At 35.4% G+C, this 18,009-nt stretch overlaps 1 protein-coding gene across 16 annotated transcripts in view; it reads left to right on the forward strand.

The window, feature by feature from the left end:
* The window catches only part of PKP4 (plakophilin 4), a 255,873-nt gene that overhangs the window by 129,688 nt on the left and 108,176 nt on the right, over positions 1–18,009 (forward strand). For 14 of the 16 annotated variants that reach the window (XM_037848816.1, XM_037848822.1, XM_037848817.1 and 11 more), the window contains one exon: positions 13,778–13,890. The exons of the other annotated variants lie outside the window; for them this stretch is intronic. In XM_037848816.1, coding sequence (XP_037704744.1) covers positions 13,778–13,890 — 113 coding nt within the window. The remainder of the gene's footprint in view (positions 1–13,777; positions 13,891–18,009) is intronic. 16 annotated transcript variants of the gene reach the window in all.

The following is an 18,009-nucleotide window of genomic DNA, read 5'->3' on the forward strand; positions in this document are numbered from 1 at the left end:
GGAATATAAGACATCTATCTAATTACTTCATTTTTTCCCCCAACTTAGGAATGGAAAATATATTCATAAATCATTGGCATGCAAGTCTCTTAGAGGACAACTTGGTACCTTAAAAGTGTATATTTTTTCTCTTTATAATGCCTAACTCTTTAAAAACAGAGCTTTATAGTTTACGGAGTATTTAGCACCTCGTTTGTATAGTCATACCAACTCCACAGTAATATAGATGATTAAACTGAGGTTCAGAGATGTTTAAAATGACTTGTCCAAGGTTACACAGCTAGTGAGTGAGAGAGATTAGATTCAGATTGAACCCCAAATCCTATGCTCCTTCCATCTTGGTGCTCATCTCCCTCAGATCACATGCCTTAAAAAGGCTTGCAATTCTTTTAAACTCTAGGACAAGAGTCAGCAAACTATGGCCCATAGGCCAAATCTGGCCCTCTTTCTATTTTGTTTTGTTTTTTTATAGTCTGTAAACTAAGAATATCATTTATATTTTAATGTAATTACATTTACTTATTTAAAAATAATGTGATTTTAAAAATTATTTACATTTTTAATGATTGAAAAAATCAAAAGAAGAGTAATATTTTATGACACTTGGAAATTAAATGAAATTCAAATTTCAGTGTCCATAAACAAAATCTTACTGGAACACAGCCACACTCATCCTTTCATGTTTGATGCCTGTGGCAGCTTTCATGCTACCAGGGTCAGCAGTAGTGACAGAGACCTGCCTTATGGTTCACAAAGCCTAAGACATTTACTGTTCAACTCTCTACACAAAAAGTTTCCTGACCCATGATTTGGCATATTAGTTAGAAAAAAAAATCTTTCATTAGAAATTTTATGTGGGACTTGAAAGTTTGTTAAAGCTTTCCCCACACCATAGCTCTCCGATGCTCCCAACAGCCAGTGAGGCAGATGGTGTTTGCCTCGGACCAACAAGGAACTGGACGCCAAGGCGGTGAGCTCATCAGCACCTTGCAGCTCTCTGTGGTCACCGACTTCCTAGGTATTGAATGTTATTTGGCATCTTAAATAAGGATTGATTTTGACATTTCACCTTGGAAGCTTCAGTTCGATTCCCCAACTCAACTCCTGTGGCCTCATGCAGACTTCCCTGACTACACTCACTGCATCTGCTCTGCCTACAGAGCTCTCGCTCACAGTCTCTCATGCTTGCTCTCTCTCTGTATCTGGCACATAGTAGGCACTCAAAATTTAAACAAAGTTTAAACGAATGAATGCATAATGAAGTCAGTCTTAAATTTCAGAAGAGGAAACTATGATAGATTTCATTCTTTTAGGTCTTTTTCACTATTAAAATTTGTGGAAATTAGTAGTGTCATGAAAGGAGGAGAAGCCAGTAGAGGAGAAAGAAGAAATATGAATCTCAGTATCTGTTTTATTGCAGAATTTGACTTAAATTTTATATAGAATTTAGGTTTTTTAAAAAATATATAATCAGCTTCTACTTTAAAAATCATTTCTATTTCGAATGCCTATTCAAAATTATATGTTATAATAGAACGAGTACCCTTTCAAACTACTGTTATTAGTTTATCAAATGAAAAATTTACCATTTGATACGTAGAGTCTAATTGACTCAGACCTAACCTGATTTAAAATTGAAAATGAAGTGTTGGGTTATTCTTCCATGTTTTGTTCTCAAAGAAGTATATAGATACATAGAATTTGTAAGAAAGATTATGTAGATTCAATTTTAAAGTTACATTGACCATAAGTTACTCTTTCCCTCTTTAGCCTGTCAGCAGTTTATGGAAGAAAATTAATTAAAACTATAGAGCAAGCTGAGAAGCATCTTTCTCCAGATACCAGTTCCTTATTAAAGAGTGTCCTGCAGAGCTTCATGAGAAATAGATAGAGTAGAATCTATTAAAACAATCAGTTCATTAAACGGTATATATTTTTAAATAGGATGTTTATTTCATGCTTTTTATGAAAATTCTTAAAATATTCTCATCTTTAATAAGTCAAATTGGAGCATCTAATTAATAGTGAAAATTGGGATCTTAGTGTGGTTTTGGGTAAAAAACTCATCCTATTTTATTTACAAAAATAATTAAACATCCAAGGTAAATAAATTAAATATGCACACACAAAAAAAGTGTAAAATAAAAAATAAGCCACCCTACAAACATCTGGTCCTTTTTCCAAAATTTTAATATGCTTCTCAAAATTAGGTTTCTTGAATATACATCAAGAAAAAAATTTCTGCATATTTCAAAGCAACTTCCCCAGCTTTATTTCCTTCTTGTTTGGCTTCCTTTCTCCTGACTAATGAAATAGGGCATTTTTTCCCAATCTTTTAATTAGCATTTACATTTCATTTATGGTGACTTTGTTGCCTATTTTTTAATCTTGATTTCTTAAAATATGTTTATATGAGATTTTATTGCTCTGTTATATGTTACATGTCACATATATTTTACTCATTTTGTTTGTCCTTTGACTTTGTTAACATGTTCATTTGGCATAAAAACTTTTATTTTTGTGGTTAAATAAAATGCCTGTGTTTCCCTTTCTGCTTTTGGGGTTTCTTGTCTCATTTAAGAAGGTGTCTGTCATTCTAAGATTATATAAACATTCTCCTAGCTCATCTTTTTACATTTATTTGTGGAATTTGCGTAAATGTGTGTATATATATTGTATGTGGGGTAGAGATCTAATTTTGTTTTCCTTTGGTTAGCTAGTTATACCAGTAGTTCCTTTCCCATTGAGTGAAAATTCTACCTTTGTCATAATTAGTAAGTTCACATATATACTTGCACCTGGCACCTTAATTCTATTAATTTCCAGGGCTTTATTTGAAAGTTCTGAAGCAATAAAGCCAATTGCAGTTCTAAATATAACCTTCAGGAATGGAAAATGAGACAACCTTAATTTTTTTCAGCTAGCTGTAATGGGAAAGAGCAAGAAGTTGGAACTCCACTCCTAGCTCATCACTTAACTAATTCCATAACCTTGAGCAAGTCATTTATTTTGACTCTTCTCCCCTCTAGGTTCCTAAAAACCTAGGCTAAAAAATGGCCTGGGCTTTTATAATGATGATAGAAAATATATCCCAAGTGCTTGACCCACAGTTGGCATTCATTCAGTGATACCTAGTATAATTATTAGTGATGTGACTTAATAGAAAACAAGAAACTATGATATTTGCTATCAGATTATAACTGTTCCAAACATAAATATTTATTTCTTCATATGTGAACAGGTATTGTGTACAGGGGAAGAATAATTCTAAATGTGGGAATTTGAAGATTCTTTCAGGCAAGTAAATCAGTTTGAACAATAAAAATAAAGATCTGGCATTTATTTTCTTGAGAACTTTTCCATTTTTTTCTTTTTTTACTGAGAGCCAGTTGTAAGTCACCCATGGAGACTTAACTGAAGTAAAAAAAGAAAAAAAAGCAACATTGTTTAACTTGTCTAACTTGTCTGCTTTTTAGGTAAGTAGGGAATATACAGCTATTCAACAAAGGTACCAAAAAGTAAATTAAAAGCTTTTGTGTATGGCTACCCAGTGGAGGGAGCTGGATACTGGAGGAGAAAGCAGGAGAGTCAGAAAAACAGAGGTACATCAAATATGGAAACACAAAGGACAGAACACTTGTGGACCTGGAGAATCAAATAGGCCTTTGCCTGGGTGCAGATGCACCAACCTATAGATAAACCTACCCCAGTTCTGTCCTAAAGCTTTAATGTTAGATATTGTGGATGGTTTATTAGTAACACTTGGTTGTTTTCTTATTCTTTCTTATTTCTCAAGAAGCCCAGGATAATTTCTGAAGATTTTGAAAGGAACAATAATGTTAGTGAAATCATACAGATAAAATGAAAAAACTAGAAAGTTAAGACAAGAAACTGAGCACTTCTTATACCAGCTAGGGCACAACTAATAAATGTGTATTCTAAATCTAGTAAACACACACACACACACACACACACACAGCCATAAAATGTCTACAAAAGCGGAACAGTTAGAGAAGAAAACCTAGTAGTTAAAAAAAAGTATTATCACAGGAAAACATATACCTGCACTAGGTGGTATTTGTTTTCTTTCCCATTACATTCATTAAGTTACTAACCAAACCTTAAATTAATCATTAGCCTCTTATTCCCTGGTGCTATTTATTAAATCTGCTGAAGAAAGGAATATTAAATTTAGCTTTGTTTCATTTCTCTTACATTTTTATATTTTTTCTTGTGTTTGCAAACATAAATAATACACATAACTAGTAGGCGTAGAAGAAGTGGGAGATTGGCCATTAATTCTTCTCCGTTTTCCATTTCAGCAAATAATGATTTATGTGCATTATTATCATTAACTGTGCAGTCAGTTAACCCCCAAATAAGTACCTCACATTAGGTGATACACTTCATTGGTCTTGATAATTTTTAAATATTTATGTACTTGAAAACTAGATAAGTGCTTAATGTTAAATCATCATTTTCCATAATGAATTTTAAAGTAACAATCAAATATTCAAGGCATTACATTTTAAAGAAAATTTCCTGGTGTTTTTGCCATCAGTTCTACCAAATAACCACTTAGTTGGGAAATAACAGTAGTTGTCATTGACACCTGCAACTGACACTGGCTCTAACCATCCATTTTACTTCTTGCATTTCTTTTCTTCATTATTTATGTGATTATGAGAGCCTCCAAAAACAAAGAATTTTAGACATACATTAGTAAAACCTCAACAGAAAACTTAACTGGAATTATTCGTATTTACACACACATATAAATACATACAACACACAAACATTCTCCTTTTTAGAGGAAAAGAATAATGAAATTAAAAGAAAGCATTGCTAGTTCAACAATTAAAGATGTTACTACACTGGTAGACAGATTTTTTAAAACTAGTGTGCCAGGCTGGGTAACTCCTTTTTTCTGACAGACAGGACATGATGCAGGAGAAGTCATGGAATTAGGCAGGTGAAGCTGGGGAAAAGCAATGGGGAGCAGGGGTGCGAGGGCAGGCAGTGGCATAGGGGTGAGTCATATTAACAGCAGTAAGCTATGATGCCACTGAAATTATGCACACCTTTTTGATTTAAAAAAATACATTTTTCCATGTCACTATAAATAATGTGAAATTCTTGATCAAGCTAATTTATTAAGAGCAGTCACAGAAATGTTGGGAAACCCAGGCTCTGCCTCTGTGTCACTCTGCAACTTTAAATAAAAGTAGAAAATTCTTTTGTAGCATAGATTTTTCTAATTTTATTTTCCTGTATTGTAAGAATATGATTACTACATTTGAAATATGCTGAGAACTTAAAAAGGATTATCTGTAATATATTATGCCTGTCAGTGTATAAAAATATTCGGGAATCAGTACATTTTTGAAATCTATGAGATCAGTTATAACATACATAATAAAATTTACTACATAAAATTTATCCTGAATGAATTAGTAGGGTTTTGTTTATGTTCTTTTTTTTTAGCAAGCTGGAGGGATACTGAGATGAAGAAAACAGATTCTACTCTTCTTTAAGAAGAATCCAGCTTAATAAATTGAGCCCCATTTTCACCTAGGGGCTGGATAAAAGACTGTAGTTGTCCATGTGAAGGTGATGTGACCACTCGCAGGGGCTGTGTTTCAGGTGGATGGAACAGCATGAGAAAAAGCCTCGAGTTCTACGTATAGGAAACTATGAAAAGATGCATGAAAGGGAGTGATAGAAGACCAAAATATATATATATATATATATATATATATATATATATATATATATTTGGGGGCCAGACTCTGCAGAGCGTTTTCAGGGCTGAGTTGGTTTTTATAAGTTGTTGTATGTTGTCAGGTTGGGGGGGCGGGGGGGTGGGTTGTAGCACAGCGGCTAACACCATGGGATTTGAACTTCAGTGGACATGATTTCAAATCTGTGCTTGCTCTCGGTGATCTTGGACAAGTCGCCCTATCTATGAAATGAGGCTAACTATGGAGACATACAAAGTATTACACATAAAGCATTTAGCAGAGAGCGTGAAGCCCAGTAAACCCTTGATAAAGAAGAGAGGTTATTGGTGAGAGGAGTATTGTACCTTAAGATTTACCTGGAGGAAATGTGAAAAGCACATGAGAGAAGGCCCCTCACCCCCTTGGTAGAGAGAAGACTTAGTGAGGAGTCATATGAGCCTAAATGAGGATAGTAATGATAGGAATAACAAAGAGAATGGATTCTTCCAGTGTTAGAGAGGTAGAGTGACAGGATTTGGGAAACCTATTAATGTGTGAGAAATGAGGAATAAGAAGAAAAGAGGAAATGATGAAAACACTGAGTGAAAGAGGGACCATATGGACAATGTGGATCTCAGACTTTGACGTGGCATGAGACTCTCCTGGAGGGCTGGTTAAAGCACAGGTTGCTGGGCCCCACCCACTTCAGGGTCTGAGAGTTTCCCAGGTGATGCCAATGCTGCTGATTCAGGGACTACATAGTTGAGAAGGACTGTGGTGGAGAAACAGAAGATTCTGATGGTGGGGAGGTGTGGTCCTATGGAGGCACTGGCTCATCTTTCAGGTGGATCTACTTAGCAGACCATTGAAGATGTGGGGTTGGAATCTGGTGTGCATGCACCCATGGAATTGTCAGAGATTTCCAAATGAGATACTGAAGAGCTAGTGGCAAGTCACACAGTAAGTCACTGTTGAGTAGACAGTTTTTAGAAAGCAATCTGTGGTTTGATAGGAAAAGCTTGGGCTTTTACCTGCTTACTTTAACATTCTCAACCACACTTGGCTGTAAGCAGAAAGCTTTCTTTGTATGTTTTAAAGTAAACCTCTCTTCCTGTATTTTTGAGTTCCTAATAAAAGAGCTTTGGTGACAAAGTTACAGATAAGAGCTTGAACTTTAGAAAATAAACTTAAGAGCATCTGGTAAGCTTTTGCTATTTTCTCTTTGCTTCACTAAAGCTGGAGGAAAGATGTCAAAGCTAGAACCTGGTATATTCCTGTGTGGTTTGGTAGCAGGATAAAACAATAAAGATCTTAATGTTCTTCATATCCTATTAGAATATTAACTAGTATAAAAAAATTAGATTGATAGTTGTGTCTTGTGCTTTTCTTAGCTTAGGATCTAAATGTAGGAAGCAATGGGCATAGCATGGAACCCCTAACCTAGGAGAGGTGCCGTAATGCTCTGCAACCCTGTATGTCTTCAAGGTGGTACAAAGCCAGCAGTTTCCATTTGCAGTTTAGTCCTTGGTGTTACCTTGTCCTGTGTAAATATTCAGCCTGAACAAAAGTGATTAAAATTTTGTTTTCCCATATATTAAAAAAAATTTAATTTATAATGCAATACAGTACCCTTTAATTCAACCATCCCACAATACAAGAAAATGTGCTTTGTTTTTCAGCATCACATAAGCTGGGTTCTGCAAAGTTTATTGTTTCTTGAAATGTTAATAGTTCTTTTGTGAAAATGAAAAAGTTGCTTAGTTTCAGAAATGTGAGTTAAATAAAGGTAAACCCATTTCCTGCTGGTAGGCTTTTCAGAGCCTTAAAAATGCTAGTGTTGCTATGAATCTTCAGGATGTGGAATCTGATGTGTGCCATTTCCCAAACACACTCGGCCTGGAAGCTTTCCTTTAAGGGATGTGTTACATCCTCTGGGACACGGGTATTCTCAGAATACAGTTTGAAAAGGCAATGTTCAGGTTTTTTTGATTTTGAATTTCCTGTTAGCCAATGGTGTTAGGCAGAACAAAGGAGTTAATTGTTTATTGATTTAGGGACTATGAAGTGTGCATAATGGTTTGTCAATTATTTAGTAAGATGATAAGATCTGTTGATCACTTCTGCAGCACTAGTTGGTTATCTTAAGGATGATATGTTCAAGGACCTTTGATAATATGGCTGCTTTGGTTTTAGGTACCAACCTAGATTAGAAAATGATATTTAGCATGTTTTTGAGGATATCTTACTAGCTTTCAAATATTTATTCTTAAAATGGCTCCCTAGACCTGGCTCAAGAGTCTCAATGATGTGATCCTGACTATAATTTAGTCATCTTTTGAATATTAGAAGGGGGGGGTGCTATATAGTATGTTCTGGGAGCAGGACTGTTCTGCCCAATCCCCTGTTCCTTAAAGATCTAACATGTCGCTACCCGGTGATAATTGTTCTTTTAGTGATACAAACTCTTCTCTCAGTGTGCTAAGGCAGGAAAGTAAAGTGTTTCTTTTTGAACGATTTTTCCACAACAGTGGTTGAAATTAAAATGCTTTCTTAGTCACTGATTCCTTTAGGTTTTCTTCTTTGAATAAAACCAGTACTCAATACTTTCCTTCTATGATTTATAGGCATAGAAAGGTATGTTGACCTCCAGTGTATTGTATAAATACTGCTGATGCAAGATGATTTTGGTACAAAGATGAACATTTTGTTAATTTTTCTCTTATTTTAATTTGTATTAGGAAAAAATATATAAAAGCACTGGGATTCATGATTTCAATTATTGTAATACCTGGCATGATACTCTCTTTTTAAGAGGAGTAAATTTGAAGAAAAATACTCAGTAAAGACAGTATAGGTCCAAGGGGGAAGAAATGGAGATTGAAGAATAGATAGAGGAGTCCTGAAATCAAGAAGATTTGAGTATGTTTATAAACTGCAAGGAAACGTTGACAGTCATTAGAGAGAAGCACGACCTTGAGGAGGCAGCAGGGGATGGAAGGGAATAGCCTTAGACAAGGAGGGGATATGCCTTCCGCTAAACCTGGCAGGGAGCTGAGGGTCAGTGTGAGAACTGGGAATCATGTTGACAGTATCACAGCTGACAGCCTTCTCTGAGTGCCTGGTGCTATATCTTTATTGTCTCGTCATGGTTGTAGTAATTATGGAAGCTATTCCTGAAGGCTTGGTGACTTGGTTAGAATAACTTGAAGTAAATAGAAGTAATGAAAGTGGTCAGGGGATGCTGTAGTTGGAGGGCACGAGCCTCAAAGGATAATGAGACTTTGCATATGTTTAGGAGAATAATGTTCTTCATCGTTAAAGGAAAAAAGGAGGACACAACTTACTAATATCAGGCATGTAAAAGGGGATATGACTAGATCCTGTTGACATCACAAAGGTAACGAATATTATAAACAACTTTACGCTAATAGAGGTACTGAGGAGTCAAGGAAACGCCAGCTCTTTCTGGATGCCTCGGTGTGGGGTGTGGAAGAATGCATAGGGTTTACTGGAGAGGGCTGCAGGTGAAAACAGTGTTTCAGGGAAAAAGTACATTTCAGTTAAAGGTGGGAGGTGGAAAGATTCTAAGGTAAAAGGTGAAGAATTTATAAAAAGATCATAAATTGGAATGAGGCTTCCATTGTGGCACAAATGGAAAGGGTCAGGAGATATATCACTACTGGTCATCGGTAAGGATTTAATGAGGGTGAGAGGGGCTAGGAGGCCACATTTTCAGTCCTTGAAGCTAAGGACTGGAGTGGAGTGCTTTCTGCTTGTCAAAGGAGATGATAGTGGGAATACTAATCCTGAAAGCTACCTGGAGCTTCTAGAAGCAAAAGAAAAAGGACAATAGCCTCATGACTAGATGTGCAATATACCTAGTATTTCTGTTGGAAAAGAACACTGAATCACTAATTTAAGGCTTCACTTGGCCTGAGAACCCTGTGAAGTTGGATTGAGGTAACTAAATAAGGCAAAACAAAGGGGAAGGATAGAACTTTCACTCCATATGAACATACAAACCAAAGTTCTCAAACACACAAAGACATCTAGTGTGAAGAAAGGTAGCTAACCAAATCTACAATCATGAGTTACTCCAGATGAAAATAATTTTGTGGAACAGTTTGACAGACTTAATAGATATGTTTAGGATGCTTGAAAATTAATTAAAGGAAGAACTTTGATTATAAAGCGGCCAGAAATTATGAAATAAAAATAGGAATAACTAAAACAAAAATAGTGTTTATGAAAAAGAACCAATTAGAAATCTCAGAAATTGAAAATATTATTGAAACAAAAATTACAATAGATGGGACAAACAGGACACAGAGAGAAATAGTGAGTTGAGGTTAGTACTGAGAAGTTCCACCTCAATTCAGCACAGAGAAATTCAGAGAAAACATAAAAAAGTCATTGAGACTTTCATTCTGACAATATGGTGGATCCAGTATCCTAAACAACCTTTCCACTAAAAGAAAACATTTAAATTGTCTTTTTAAAAGCAAGGCTAAGCTGAAAAGCAAGTAAGGCACTCCTAGAGACCAAACTGAAATGTAAAAGCGATAAACCTGGCTTTTATCCTGAAGGAATCTGCCCAACCTATTGATCTTGAGCTTACCTTTTGACAACTACATAGCAAGCTTGCAGAGGATGGGTTGTATAATGGGAGAGCCCCTTCCCAAAGCTAGAATTTTACCAAAGCTTCATCGTTAGCGTAAGGGTGAATGAGAAACCTGTCCCTCAAGAGAGAACATACAGAGAAATTTGCTTATCTTAATCTTGATGCTGAATAGGGAAAAAATTCACCCCTGAGAAATTATACCTGTGAGATTCAAAAACCTAAATGACCAGAAAACACAAAAAGTTACTGGTAATCAGGGAAATACAAAATAAAACATGCAAGATAGTATTCCATGGCTATCAGATTTAAGAAAAAGAAAAAGAAAAAATTTAAGCCCAGAAATGTAGATCAGTGTCAGCAAGGATGTAGAGAAACTGGAACTGTCATACTCTGCTGGCTGAAATACAAATTGGTGTCATTACTTTGGAAAGTAATTTGATAGTCATTATTAAGCAAAGTTGAAGACGCACGTACTCTTCAACCTGGCAGTTCCACTTCTAGGTCTCTTCCCTGGAGAATCCTGGCACATGTGCATAGTGGTTTATACAAGGATGCTTATTTTGCAGCATGCTTGTAATTGCATTAAACTGGAAACAACTCAAGGGTTCATCATAATGTGAACATATAAATACATTGTGTTACATTTATATAAGGGAATCCTTTTAAGCAGTGAAAATAAATGAACGTGATCCACATGTGTTGATACTGACAAACCTCGAAATATATTGAGCAATAAAAGCAATCTGCTTCAGACTGTATAGAGTACCATTGATATAAATTGTGTGAACATGCAAAGCAATGCTATATATCATTTATTAATCTGTAAATATGTAGTGGTAATAATATATTATTTTAAACATGAATAGTAAATACCAAATTCAAAATAATGATTACTTCTAGGAATGGAGAAAGGATGGGAAATGAGATCTAGGGGTAAGAAATTTGGAAATTTCATTTTTTTCTATAATATTTTAATTCTCAAGCCCTAAAGCAAATATAGCAAAATATTAAGATTTGCCATAGCTGAGTGAGGTTCGTAGAAGCTCATTGTGTTATTAACTACACTTCTCTGTGCATTTGAAGTATCTCACAATATTTAAAAACTGGACTTAACTCGGTCCATAAGAATACTGAAGGAAGCATCCAACTCTTAAGTAAAAGATGTAGCTATATTGTTGTTTCATAGATTTTTCTAGCAACTTGGTGACTATAAATGGTTTCTATAGGTGTGTCAATCAAGGTTCCAAGTTGCAAGAACTACAGGCTGTCATGGCTAATTAAGCAGAGAGACAGTTTTTTGAGTTGGTGTTAGTAAATTCCCAGCATTGTTACAAGGACTTGAGAACAAATTTCCAGAAACAATGTCCAAATCTGCCACAAAATTGGTCATACAAAGAAATCACTGGCAGAGCCACCAAGCACTAGATAAAGCAGTTTGTATGGCAGTCATTTCCTAGTCAGGAACTTCACCTTGAAGCCTGTTGCATTATGTGCAGCAAGAAGGTGGAAGAGACAGAGAAAATGAGCTTCCTGTTTTCTGGAGTCATGCTTGGTATCAGCACCTGAATCCAAGTCTGGCATGCAAGCATCTTCTTGGCAGAGCCGAAGTCACCTTCCTCTGCCTCTGAGGGAAGGAATGACGAGAAAGATGTTCTTTTCAGTATTCTAATTTGGAACCTATCTTACTCCTACCCTGATAACTTGTGTCCTTCCCAAAATGAGGAAAACACTCCAGCCCTCAATCTGTCTTAGCCACTGAACTCAGAGCCCAAAGATATTCACAGATGGTCCTTTGCTGGAACAGCTTGATACAGGCAGCCAGTGTTGTGGGAAAGGAGGTATATAATAAAAAATTGAGTAAAATAATTGAATGGATGGAAATGTATCACAAATATTTGAGACTATTCAAGGGCTAAAAAAGGATAAGTGTGAGGTAAGCGTACTACTACTAGTCTTAAAATAAATGCATTTAGCCTGGTGCTAAATGTTGTACTATCGTGTATCTATCTGGTCTTTCATTGCTGAGCATTTCTTAAGAGCCAGTAGTCTTGGCATTGTTAGGGACAGTCATTGTCCCACTTACCTGTTATGATTATGTTGTACAGCATTATTGATCCAACTCTTATTCATTCAAGCCCTGTCCAATAAGGACCATGCCAATTAATCTCATTAGAAAAGAATTCTCAGTATCAGAAAGCCCTAAGAACACAAGGAACTATTCCTTAAAAATTATTTTAAGAATGACTTATGGAATTTTCAGAACAAATGTTATCAAGTAATTGCATGTACATTTGCCTGATTCCACAGAGAGTTACTGCATTTTCGTTTGAATTTTATTTTTATTTTTTATAGCAAACAAATGTTAACATACTTCATAAATAAATTTTAAGTAGATTTTATTTCTAGGGTAAATTTCTAGGGTTAATGTTCACATACCTTGTATTTTGAACTAGCAGTCATTGTCAAATCAGACTAGTTACAGTTCAGAATTTGGTTTGGATAGACTTGTAAGTAGATAATATGGCACAAGGGAGTTTGAGATGTTACTGGAGATGTTATTTGTGGATTAAAGCCTTTGGTGTTTACTTTATTTGATCTTTGAAGCTTTATCGCTTGGTATGCTTTCTATTAAAATCCTGTCATGCTAACAGTGAGATTACAAATAAAATTAAACATCTCCTATAATAGAGCTTGTTTACTCTGATGATGCAGCATTGATTGCAAAATGTAATTTCTTTTGACAGTCTTTCTGACTTTCTAATACAATTTTAAATGCCATACTATGGCACAGTCTTTTTCCATTTTTTGTCGCCTTCCCTTCACACAGCACATGAATGCGTTTGTGACAATAGCAAAATTTTGTTGCTTGTGTGGTAGATAAATACAGAAAGACCTTTTCTGTGCAGTTGGAATGTTTTGTTTTTCTTTATAATTAAAAGGCTTTGTATCAGACATGGTAAAGTGATTCTTACAAGAATGTGCATTTTTAATGCTATACTGACATAGAGTACGAGGGATCTAAAAATTAGTCATTGAGGATGAAGAGCTTATATTGATTGGTGTGCCCCTTTATGTAGACACTTCAAATAAGGTCTCTGCAGACCTTAAGTTTAATAAAGCACTGCAGCAGAAGTAGTGTTTAAAAGATCTCAATTAAGAACCAAAAAAAAAAAAAAAAGAGGTAAATAAAGATCTACATCTGCCCAATTCCAAAGAAGAGAAAGGCTGGTTTTCTGGAGCCTTTAAATTTGAAAAAGATACAAATCAGCTGTTTATTTAGGCCAGCAATTACATAAAAAATTCAAGATTCACAAAGCTACACTGAGCATTATGTTATGAGTATGTTCCTGTGTTTCCTGTGACATACAATCATTCATAAATCTGCCTGAGCAGCAAACCTCGGCGCCTTATATGCTTTTATTTCCTTGAATCACAGGAGCTTCAGTTTCAACGACTCACCCGAGAACTGGAAGTGGAAAGGCAGATTGTTGCCAGTCAGCTAGAAAGATGTAGGCTTGGAGCAGAATCACCAAGCATCGCCAGCACCAGGTACAGGATGGCTCACTCTTTACATAGCCTCAGTTACATGCCTTATTAAGTTGTGCTGGATGCAGCAAATGATTCTGTTACTGTTGTCACTGTTAACTTACCTTCCTGAATTTGATGCCAAAAATGCCAATTTATTCTTATTTTTGAGAAGCCTCTTGCAATATTGATTATCCTTCAGTCCTGTGCTTGAAGGCTTTATATGGTATCAGTAAGCTTCTGTAACAAAAGCCCATATACTACCTTTAGAAACTTATTTCTCATATGTTGACCCAGCTAATGAATGTTTTCCATAAGCAATTACTAATGATTTGGTAAGTTAACTTCAAATTGACTGATGCTATGAAGACCTGTCTTTTTGTTTTATTTGTTTTTTGTTTTGGTTGTTTTTTAGTATTGGGTTTTTTTTTTTTAAACTAAGAAATACTTCTAAATGATAATATTTAGTTAATTTTTAAAATGTCTTCAGTTTACTTTGGTTTTCCTTGAATTCTAAGGAATTACTATATGAAATAATTACTTTATAAAATTATTTAGTATATTCAAATATAGTAAATACAAAGCCAATATGTTACTGAAATAAAAACACTTATAATCATGATTGTTCTTCTTTAAATAGCATTTTATGCTATTTTAAAACACTAGTACTATAAAAATTACCACTACAAGCTCCAAATGGTGATATCACCACTTATTGTATCTGTGGATATCTTTCTTAATAAATATATATTTCTATAAAGCCTAGCATAAAGCACTTCCATTGCTTACATATTTAAGCTTTGTTTGCTCACTCTTAGGTAGGTATACCCCAAATAACTTGTTTCTAAGTTATTTCTAGCCTCATAATTGGTCTATTCCACAGTATCTTCTGTTACTTATGGCTTCAAATCCTTGTTAGTGAATAGACTCCTTTCTGTAGTTATCATTTCTGGCTGATTGTTGCTATGGATTTTTAAATCTCTTAGGCTGATGAGTTGTATTCACATGAATTTTTTTTTTTGACAGTTGTGCATATTAGTAGGCTTAGTAAAGCATAAAGCATGCAAATAAGATCACTAAAACTTTTAAAACACAAATGTAAAATTAATTTGTAAATTAGAGGTTTCTAACTCTGGTTTGGCAATATTCAATGAAATAATCTATTAAGGAAGTTAAAAACTGTCAAAACAAAAATATCTTTATCTTCAGCACTAAAAAGAGGATAGTGTGGTATTATATACTTCCAAAAAGTATGAACCAATTGATTTAGAAAAATATAATTTTGGGTTAATAGAAAAATTAATTCAACATTTAAACAACTCAGTTAGTAGTTCTTATTCTGGCAATGTAGATAACTAAGCTAACATAGTAATTCTATTGATAAAACTCCTAGAAATACTTGATAAAAATACAACAGCAACAACGACAATAATAAAAGTCAGTGTCTGGAGGAAATGGCAAAAGAGAAAGCAAAATCCTCATATACTAGAATTAGAGAAGGAACTGAAAGTCAGAGCCAAAATCATCTGTGCTACCTCTGCAAGGGACCCAAAATAAGCACCAGGGTCTTGGGTTTAACACTTATGCAGGGACCAAAGACTGAAGCCTTGGACATACCCAAGGTGGCAAGATTGAACATGGCATTAAACCAGCCTCAAAGGGCTGCATCCTTGATAAACCCCAAACTTGCACCAGGTATGGGTTTGGAGTCCAAATGTAACTATCCACCTTGTTCAGGAATCCCCAGCTGAGAAACTAACACCACCAAAGGTGAGCTTACAATCAGATATTACAAAATAGAAGTCAAAAAAACTCAACAGTGTAGACTCAGCAGGCAGAAGAGTAAGATTTAAAATTCCTACAACTTCATATCATCAGAAAGTCTGACAAGTGTGCACAGGGAGACAGGTACAAGGATGTTCATTGTAGCATTATTTGCAAAAGTAGAAAATTAGGAACAACATAATTATTAGGATGGAAATGGAAAATAAACTGAATAAGTAAACTCAGAAGTTGTTAAAATGAAATAACTGGATCAATGTTTATCAACTTAGAAGGACACGTTTCCAAAATAGACTGTTGAGAGAAAACCACAGGTTGCCAATAAATAGGTACACTTTAAAAAATGCATGATAGTGCTGTATAATATTTAAACAATGTTTGATATTGTTTATTTTGTATTGCACAGTTTAAGATAATGGTACCTCAAGGGAAGAAGGAAAGACAAAGATATCAGGAATTAGGCAGTGGCTGAATCTGTAACTTTTTTTTTTTTTTTTTTTTGAGAGCCATCTGAAGCAAACGAAGAAATGTTAATGTGTGTTTAATGAGGAGGTAGTTGACATATGCACACCTATTAGATTATTTTCTGTGCTTTCTGTAAGTTTTGAAATATTAAATCATTTAAAGGCTTTTAATTTTAGAATTTCATTTGGTTATAGAGTTCAATTAGTTAATTCTATAGGTTTGTTGAAAATCTTGAGTAAAATTAATATTGTCAGTAAAACTGTCAGTGATGCTTGCTGCTTCATGTCCAGTTTCCAGTGCCCAGTACATCAGTAGGGCTCAGTTGGAGAATGAATGGGTCCTACAGAAATGGGAGCAGCACTGACCAGAGGACAGGGAAAGCAGGTGCAAAGGCACCTGTGACCCTGCACTGCAGTTGTACTGGAGCACTAAGAGGCTTGGGAGTGTCTAAGATGTATCCTGAAAAGACGCGAATGGATTATTAGGTTGGAAAGGTAAAGCTGGCTTCTGATTGTGGAGAACCTAGAACTGGAGTCAAGATAAGCTGCACCTTCATTAGGTCTGTAAAAGAGACTTATTAAAAGTTGTTGTTGGTGGTGGTGGTTGTGGCAGTTTTTACCTGATAGCACAGTGTATGAGGTAGAATGAAGAGCAGCCAGACAGTAGGAGAGGAATCTATTGTGGAGTCTTAAGGTTAATGAGTAACGTGGTTCTTCATTCAGTGAACTGTGGTTGGAATGATAATTGATCCACTTGGATTGCCCTTCTCCCATCTCACCTTGGATTCCCATTTATCCTTGATGCCCAAATGAAATGCTAACTCCTCCTTGCATCCTCTCCCACATTTCTTAGGGAGAGCTTTCTCTCTTCATCTGAACTCTCATAACAGTTTCTGAGTGTCCATCAGAGCTCTGTTCCAAGGTGGTGTGTTCTACCCTACCCCCACAAACCTGGCAGCTATCCAGCCAAGTGTTTGTTGAATGAATAATGAATCTTAATGAAGCCCAGGATGTTTTGAGCTCATCAAGGTAGGATGCTTTACCATAAGGTTCTCCACCTGATATCGTTAGGTTTCTCTCTACCATTTCTGGTATCTTCCCTCTGCACACCTCTTAGTTTGTTTTTCGAGGACCTTAAGAAGACTATTGCCACAGTTATTCTGCTTTGTGACCATCAGGTTTACACACTGGCAAGCAGCCCATTATAATTTGCTAGTGAAGAGAACAAATGATTTTATTGTGTCTCTTGAGAAATTTTCCTTGCTTCTTACTAGTCCCTGCCAACCATCAGTCTCAAAAACAGAATCTAATTCAGAAGAATTCAGCAATTCTCTCTCAGACCCAGACCTTCTTCCTATCAGCTACTTCTAATATTCTCAAAGGAAATTAAAAGTGAAATTGCTGCTAACAGCCATGAAACTTCCTTTGGATTCAGCTCATTCTTATATAAAGTGAGTTTAGTCAGCAAAATTAGGAATCTTAATAGGAGTTATCTTTCCTATTGTTTGATTTGGTTCCTTATGTTAGAGTTAAGGTGATCTGTAAGATTTTCTTACTTTTTCTAGTCCAAGATGACATGAATGACTCCAAGGAAAGTAAAAGGGTATTTTATTTACTTTTTTTCAGTTATTCAAAATTGTATGTATAGTCTTTTGGTTTCTGTTTGTGTTGTGCCTCTATTGGCTTTATACTGTGAATAAGAAAAAAGCAGCGGCACAAAGTCCTATTTAATAAATCACTCATATTATACTAACATACTATGGAACTCCTTCCCCCAAAATGGGTGGCTCTAAAAGTAAGCAGTTCAGTACCTCACACTTTAGTACCAAAGCCTACTTTTTCACCTTGGCCCTGAGATATTCCCATATTAAAAGCAGAGAAACTGGCCTTCTGTATT

Source organism: Choloepus didactylus, chromosome 9 (assembly GCF_015220235.1).
Source record: "Choloepus didactylus isolate mChoDid1 chromosome 9, mChoDid1.pri, whole genome shotgun sequence".
NCBI lineage: Eukaryota > Metazoa > Chordata > Mammalia > Pilosa > Megalonychidae > Choloepus > Choloepus didactylus.